At 36.6% G+C, this 8,854-nt stretch overlaps 1 protein-coding gene across 1 annotated transcript in view; it reads left to right on the top strand.

The window, feature by feature from the left end:
- The first annotated feature begins 3,351 nt into the window (after window positions 1–3,351).
- phf21ab (PHD finger protein 21Ab) overlaps window positions 3,352–8,854 on the top strand; it is a 23,446-nt gene continuing 17,943 nt past the window's right edge. Inside the window, exons 1-5 of the mRNA XM_087172713.1 lie at window positions 3,352–3,391; window positions 4,844–4,895; window positions 5,275–5,364; window positions 5,853–5,885; window positions 6,011–6,103. Coding sequence (XP_087028839.1) covers window positions 4,854–4,895; window positions 5,275–5,364; window positions 5,853–5,885; window positions 6,011–6,103 — 258 coding nt within the window. The 5' untranslated portion in view covers window positions 3,352–3,391; window positions 4,844–4,853. The remainder of the gene's footprint in view (window positions 3,392–4,843; window positions 4,896–5,274; window positions 5,365–5,852; window positions 5,886–6,010; window positions 6,104–8,854) is intronic.

An 8,854-nucleotide genomic window follows, 5' to 3' on the forward strand; every position in this document is an offset into this window, starting at 1 on the left:
TGGGACTGTTCCCGGGCGGGTTTCTTTACCTCCTCTGTCTTTTTCTCTCCCTTCACATCGCGGCCCGCGGGTTTTATTCATCTTCGGTGTAAGTTATCAGCGTGGCTGGCAGCGTTAGCCAGCGCAGCTAACAGGATGGTTAGCATTAGCGGCTACAGCTAACGTTATCCACTTGTTCTCGGTTAACGTTTCTCAGCCTCTCACGGAGCAATGTCGGCAGAGAGAGGGTCGGTTCGGATGATTTTCTCAGCCCCCAAACACACTCAGGGGCCCGGTAATCCCCCGATACACGACCGTTACCGAGGATGCACCGAGGCAGGTCGGATGGATGTTTAAGCCCGAGCGTCCAGAACCGACCGCGGCGGTTTAATAAGCAGGTTATAAAACATTTATTTGGCCGCCGAAACAAAAAGCACTTTTTCAGTGTTTGAACTCCCGCAGCTGAAGCACTTAACGGCTCTCATCTTGAAAACCTCCATTTTAGCTTCATTTCTCCCCTTTTCGGGGCCTCTGCTGCGGCACGCGCTGCTGATGGAAGTTTATCCAGACAACTTCATGTCCCACCCAGGGAGCAATTACTGCAATTAACCGCCAGCTTCACATACTGCTGCTCACCAAGTAGAGGTAGTAGTACTGGTAGTAGTAGTGGTGGTGGTAGTACTCACTGGATCCGAGTACAGTCTTCAGGTACTTGTACTTTATGTGAATGTTTCCATTTTATAACACTTCATCCTCCTGATCCATTTCACGTATTCTGCTTTGTACGTGTATGTATGACATTAAGTTACTAGTTACTTTGAAGTAATTTAAGTAGTTGTATTTACAGTACTAATAACACAGTACTACAGTAGTACAACTCTGAGGTACTGAGTGTTTGGTGATGTATTCACATCTGGTGGAAGTTTGTCCAGACAACTCGTGTCCCACCCAGAGAGCAGCTGCTGCAGCCACCAGGATTTAATACTGCGCCTCATTAAGTAGTGCTCATAATATAGTTAAGTAGTTGTACTTGTAGTATAGTTAAGTAGAAGTAATAGTAGTTATAATATAGTTAAGTAGTGGTACTTATAATATAGTTAAAAAAGTAGTAGTAGTAGTAGTACTGGTACTCAAGCACTGGACTCGAGTATAATTTTGAGTTACTTGTACTTCACATGAGTATTTCCTTTATTCTACTGCACCACATTTATCTGACAACTACTGAACAGTAGTAATGTTCAGTACTTGTACTTAGTAACCATGGCCTCAGGTACTCAGTAGTAGTAGTAGTAGTACTGCCTCAGTGACTGCAGGGTGTCTTCTTTACAAACACATGAATCAGTGGAGGAATGTTAAAGTCTAATGTTTATTGCATCAGCATGGACCTGTTGTTTACTGAAGCTAACAAAAACAACAAACAGTAAACAACAACAAACAGTAAACTAACTAACAACAACACGTTAACTAACGGTGGAAATGACGGTACTCAAGTACACTGCTGTGTATACTGCTGTGTTTATCTGTGAAGTCAGGTGAGCGCTACCTGCAGTTACATGTTAAAGTACTACATGTCTGTGATGTGAAGGAGAAGTATGAAGTACAATAGAAAAGTTCTTCAAAATTGTACCTGGGTACAGATGAGGGAGGAAATGCTGAGATCTAAAAGTACAAGTACACCAAAGTAAAAATACTTCATTACAAGAACGTCATGCTTGTACTCCACATCTCAGAGGATGTACTGTGTTTGCACTGCACTACATTTGTCTGACAGATTAGTTACTAGTTACTTTGGAGTTACATTTGAAGTAATTGTACTTTTCTGAAGTACTTCTGAAGTATTCATTTCTGATAAACTTCATTTTCCAGTTACTGCAGTTAACACCAGGGTTTAAATACTGCTGCTTACTAAGTACATTTACTGGGTAATGGAAATACTTGAGTACAAGTACTCCAAAACTGTAATTAATTAAGTACAGTTTGAGTATTTCCATTCTCTGCTACATTTCAGAGGGAGACGATGTACTTTACACAGTACTCCTGTGTGTTAGTACGTGTTGGGGCACTGTAGTATTTTTTGTATTTGACTATGGTGTACTGTGTGTGTCAGTGACTGAGTGAGTATCATGTTTTATTATTTCCCAACAAACCTGTTGGCAAGAACTCACAAAGTACTTCATTTAAAGTATCACAGTAAAAGTACTTCATTTAGTCAAAGTATGACAGTAAAAGTACCTCCTGTAGTTACAGTATCACATAAAAGTACTTCTTGTAGTTGCAGTATCACAGTGAAAGTACTTCATTTAGTTAAAGTGTCACAGTAAAAGTACTTCCTGTAGTGAAAGTATCACAGTAAAAGTACTTAATGTTGTTAAAGTACGACAGTAAAAGTACTTCATGTACCTCCTGTAGTGAAAGTATCGCAGTAAAAGTGCTTCATGTACCTCCTGTAGTTAAAATATCACAGTAAAAGTACTCCCTGTACTGAAAGTATCACAGTAAAAGTACTTCTTGTACTGACGGCAGTTAAAGTATCACAGTAAAAGTACTTCCTGTACTGAAAGTATCACATATATACATATACATATAAAAACTACAACTCCCAGTGACATGTGGAGCAGTAGAAGTCTGGAGTAGAAGAGGAAGAAAATACTGAACTACATCAGTATCAATAATCTGATAATGTGACATGTGATAGTTACAGAGGCCAAATAACATTTCATAGATTACTTCAGGAGGATGTGAGTACTGTGAGTACATTTTTATACCTTGTTCCTGAATGTCTGTTTTTAATACTGTGTAAACAAAAGAAATATAAAATGTCTTTTCATGAAGGACAAACATTTTACTACAAACTACTACTTTTACTTCTACTACATAAAGGTGATAAAACTGTAAATTCACAAATACTTTCCTTCACTAGGATGTTTTTGTTTATATAGTCTTTCTTTAGTACAGAGTGTGATTTTTTCTACTATCACTTTAATATTAGATAAGAAAAGAGTTTATCTATCGTTTTATAATCAGGATATAAAGAGTGAATAAATGCTTTATAACAGGTCATATTTATCCAAACAAATTACTGGAGAAAAATGATCAAGTTTCACAACATGGGAACGTTCAGTTAAAGTACCACTATCTTAATATTTGTCTTGTTACATATTTCATATTATTCCAGCTGACGCCATTTTATAATAAATACGTCGTTTACAGATGAAAATGTAAAATCCGACACTCAGAGAATGTCGTTGTTTACACTTTAGAATAATTTAGTTCTGTTATTTATTATTCTGTATGAATTTATGAGAGATTAAATTTGTTATAATCAGTGTTCACTGAATGGGTTTGGTAAAGTGTGTTTGTTGTGTTTTACAGGGCAGCACAGAGGGGTGGAGTCCAGTCCCACAGCCAGGTGGTGAGTCATAATAATAACAATAAAGGCACGTGTAATAACAGTAATGGATGAACTTTAATCATAATAATCACTGAATGATTATCACAATTGACATTTAACCAGTTTTTACTTTGATGATAATCATGTGATTTAAGTGCTTCAGTTAATTAATAATCAGTAATTTATTTCATTTTAATAATAAAATTACGTCACCAATTTAAAGAGTAAAGTTACAGTTAAATAATTTAAAGAGCTTTTTAAATTTATAAAGAAGAATAACATTTAATTACTTTTATTTCTCATGGTTTAATTGTAGTTGTTGATTAATGATTGTAATGACGTCACATTTCACACATTTTATTTTAATAATTCGTTTACATCTAGTAATAATGAAATTATAGTTGAAATGTAAGTAATTAAGTTAATGAACATTAACTATTATTATAACCAGTTTTATTTTACTGGCATGTTTACCTGTTAGTCAAAGTTGTTTCCGTTAATAATCAAAGTGACATACAAAGAGTTTTAATTAAAGAAAACACTGGATTGTCATAAATAAATTAAAGCAACTGAACAGTAAAAAAGTAAAGTACATCTTATTATTTTAAATATAATTACCATGAAACTTTTTGTTATTTAAATTTTAATTGACAGATTAATATTTTTACAACATTTGAAAAAATAAACCAATTTATTTTTTATTTTTCATTTAAACATAATAATTCAGTGTTAATAAGTTAATATAATTTGTGTCAGAAACAGTAAGTTAGATTTAATGTGTTTTAATGATGCAGTCAATTTTCTCGCATCATGATATAGTTTAAGTACTCTATAATTATAATATTATAATCACCCTCTGTCAGATTAATAATAATAATAATAATAATAATATAAAATGACTTCCAACCTGTTTGGTTTCATAACAAGGCAACATTCAGCCATTTTATAATATATTATCATAATATAACTATAGTTCTTATTTGTGTTTCTATTATATTTGTAAATTAGAATTAAATTATAATTATTTTTTATTTTATATTATTTTTATTATGATTATGACATTGTAATAAAGTTGTTCTGCTTACATTGTTCCCGTTTCATTTTATTGTTTTTATTTTTTATATTTTTATACTTAAACATACTTCTATAAAAAATTTGTTATAATCTTAAAATTATAATAAATTTGAAACTACTTTTTATTTTATATTATTATTGTTTTTATTATACTATATACTATAATTAAAATAAAATACTCAGTCAACCTTGTTCCACTTTAATTTCAGTTTCAGTTTATTTTTTGGTTTCAGTTTCTGTTATTATTTTAGTTATAATTGTTCTGTACAACTTGTGTCACTTTAGTTTCATTTTTATACGTATTTTTTAATTATAACATTATGATATTTTAATATTGGAATTGTTTGCTTGTCAACTTTAGTGAAATGTGATTTTTTTTCGTTTTCTTTTTTCCCGCAGCGGCACTTTAATGCTTCAGTTGGATGGTTTTCCTACTGGAGACAGTGTTAAGGTAAAAACCAAGTTATACAGTATTAATTAATAATAGTACAGTAATAATACTGCAGTATGTTCTTTATTTTATATTATATGATGTATGTATAGTTTTAGAGCAGGAGTGTCAGTGTTGTTCTGTAATGATGCTGGTCCAGTTTAATCACACTGGACTTCCTGTGACCTTGTTTGACCTTGAGGGTGAAGTGTTATTGGTCAGCTTCACACAGGAAGTCCTTACAAGGCTTGTGCCTCAGGTTGCCATGACGACAGATGTGACCCCAATGCTGCTGATTTCTGTTGAACTGGCGGTTTCAACCTCTCTCTTGTCTCTGTGTGTGTGTGTGTGTGTGTGTGTGTATGTGTGTGTGTGTGTGTGTGTGTGTGTGTGTGTGTAGGCTGATCGATCGGCTGGCAGACTGACTGGATCCATGATGGAATTACAGACGTTACAGGAGGCTCTGAAGGTGGAGATCCAGATCCATCAGGTGAGCAGGGTCCAGGTCCTGGGTCAGTGGGTTGGGAGAGTTTCAGGACTAATCTAGCTCAGGGTCCAGGTCCAGGTTTAGACCTGGACCTGGACCCTTACACAATTAGCATCAACATGTTTTCACATTTTGTTAATGTGTTGACTGAAGTAATCAGATTACAAGAGTTACAGCCGGACCCGGACACTGTGAGCTCACTGAGGATCCAGCCTGCACCACTGTGTAGTCTCACTGTTGAATCTCAACGTGTCAGCGTTACTAAGTGAAAACCAGAGGACAGGAGTTTGAGCTTCCTCTGGTCCTCTGGTCCTTTGTTTGCATTGATGACATAGAAACACCTGAGCTTCTACATGAGCTTATAATCCGAAAGAGACTCTATCCTCACGAATGTTGTTTCACTTCCTGTCTGAACGTTTCCTCTGGTTGTAGTTCTTCATGGTGACCAGTAGGTGTCAGTGGTCTGACTGTGTCTTCTTCTTCTTTTACAGAAACTGGTTGCCCAGATGAAGCAGGACCCTCAGGTAAACCTCCTGTGATCAGAGTTGTGTTAGTGACTTTACACCAGGTAGTGTCACAGGACCTGGTCCTGGTCTCAGAAGTTCACCAGGACCTGGTCTGACCCAGTCCAACTGGTTCTTGTTTTCAGAACGCAGATCTGAAGAAGCAGCTCCACGAACTTCAAGCAAAGATCACAGCACTCAGTGAGAAGCAGGTATGTTACCACACACACACACACACACACACACACACACACACACACACACACAGAGGACTGGTCTTTGCAGGTGAACGTGTAGAAAACCATGTTTCGGATCAGAATCTTGATGTTACTGTTCTCTCCACATGGACCAGTGAAAGCGTCACAGACATCACAGTGTTACTGGTTCACACTGACCTGAGTTCACTGTGGTTTATTATTCAAGAAACGTTCTGGTCTGATTTGACGCTCTTTATCAGGACTTTGCAACATGTAACAAGGCAATTAAATAACAATTATGATTTCAATTCTTTTTATTGACGATAAAATGCCTCCAGGTAACGTTTGATGTCCCACAGTTCTGTCCATGTATACACTTTTTTAATGCTTTATTGAAAAACATTTTCCATTTCACCTAATTAAAGCAATTAAACACTGAAAATTAAGGCAACAATCATTAACGTCAGAAATAAAACACATAGTAAAATATGAACAATACATACAAATAAATAAATACAATAAAAGGAAATAAATGCAACGTATAAAGAAGGATAATGAAACAAAAATAATAAAAGTATTTCAAAAGGACAAAACCAAACTGTATACACAGGGTTACCATGAAGCAAAACAAAGATATTAAAGGAAAATATTTGAAGCTTTACATGTTTCTACTGTTTTTATGGCTTTACTGTTCTTTAGTCACGTAATGAATCAATATAGTGTCTAATTATATTCCTGAATTGTTGTATGATTGGTTTCTTTTTAGTCCATTTTAGAGCTGAAGAGAGGGTCTGTTTTATGGATCAATTACTAATCATTTCTCCTGCTGACAGGCTGAGACCTGGAGTTATCACTGACACATGGGACGAGTCTCAACAGGTGAAATACCTGAGACTGTTTCTGATGAAACACCTCTGTCCTCAGGTTCATGTGTCGGCTGTAAAAATACTCAAAACACTGAGTCAAAGATACAGTGAGAGGTGACAGGGACAGGTGTGTGCAGGTGTGAAAACAGCTGGAGCAGAAGCAGTGACGAGACACATAGAGGAAAGTCCTTTAGTTTGTTGAAGGTTCCAGAGTCTTTCTTGTTGAACACAGAAAAAGACGCTACGTCTACCTGCAGAACTTCATAGAGAATCCTCCTGTTTTTAAGTTTCTTCAGTGTCACAGTCTGAACATCATGATACACTGCAGACAGGAGCTGAATCAGCTGATCACAGCTGATCACAGCTGATTCAGCTGCTGGTAATCAGACAGTTTCACTATATGTGAACAGTTACAGATGAATGTCTCTATAAACTGGACAAAATAAACCTGTTTTCAATACGATCTCCGTCCACACTAACACACCTGAAAATACACACATACCTGAGCATTCACCTACACTGAGCATGTGGAGCCGGTGTAAACAGGAAGTAGATTGTCTCCTCTGCAGTTGTAGCATTAAAACAGAGAATGTAAGTGAACAGCAGCTGCTGCAAAGACAACAAGGTCAGTAACACTGTCATTCATCATCATGTTGTATTCACCACTGGTAGTCCAGGCTGATGACAGCCAATCAGGCGTTTACAAAGATCCCAGTTTTTGTCCGTCCAGACTACAATACAACCCCAGAGTTTTCAAAATAAAACACAACCCCAGAGTTTTCAAAATAAAACAGGGTCAGCAGAGTTTCTGAAAGTCTCTGTTTTCGGGACTTGAAAACTCCAGAGTCGTGTGGACAGGAAGTGAAAACATAGCAAAAGAGATGTGTTTTAAAACAAACGCATAGTGGTGTGGACGGAGCCTTAGACTGGTCACAGACTTCAGTGTCTGAACATTTTAAAATAAGTAGAAGAAGAAGTCTGTGGTGAATGATGTTTCTGCTGCTCAGACAGAACTGTGTGACAGTCTGAAACCAGAAGGTCAATGAACGGTTCAGGTGAACTGAGTCACTGCATCAAGAGAGTCAAGTGTTGGGGTTTTATCTTTTGATTGTGTGTGTGTGTGTGTGTGTGAACTGTGCTTGTTACCTCTCCAGTCTCATGATGAGTTAGTGATGTTGTGTGTAGCAGCCAATCAGATGAGAGCAGTGACTGTGGTTTGGAGCTTCTTCCCTGACTGTGTTTCTCTTTAACTCTGTGGAAGAGGAGCAGATCATAGATCTGTGTTCATGTAGAAACTGAACAGGTTCTTGGTCTCAGAGGATCAACTGTTCCTGGTTCCTGGAATAAATACGACATGTAATGAGGTCACTGTAGGACGTTAGATCAAGTGATCAATCAAATACTCTGAACTGCAACAATTAGTCAATTACAGGTTGGTTTGATTGACAGTAAATGAATCATCAATCATTTTGATAATTATCATTAAGATCATGATAGTTTTTATGTGAACTGGTTCCAAACATCTGAAAACAACACATTAACTTTTTATGGACAAAACGATCAATGAAGAAAATAATTGACGGATGTATTGATAATTGATGATGAAGAATTGTCAGTTGCAGCAGTGAATATGTGACTGTGTTGTGACTGTATGACAGAGTTCAGGGTCAGACTGAAGGTCACAGGGTCAACAGTGTGAACACGCTCAGGATCTTTGTGTTTCTGAGTTGGTTATCAGCAGAATATTGATCTGTTGATCACCTGATCTGAAGAGGAGGAGCTCTTCATTAATTACATGATCTCTAACTTCATTACTGACCACTACAAGAAATCTGATTAAAGGTTTGTCATTGGTGTGATGTGAACGTTGCTGAGACGCAGTTGAGCAAAGGGTCAAAGGTCAGATGTGTCACTTCCCCCCCCACTC

The sequence above is a fragment of the Seriola lalandi genome, unplaced genomic scaffold (genome assembly GCF_002814215.2).
Source record: "Seriola lalandi dorsalis isolate HSWRI2012SDOR001 ecotype SW California unplaced genomic scaffold, Sedor1 jcf7180002053666, whole genome shotgun sequence".
Taxonomy (NCBI): Eukaryota; Metazoa; Chordata; class Actinopteri; order Carangiformes; family Carangidae; genus Seriola; species Seriola lalandi.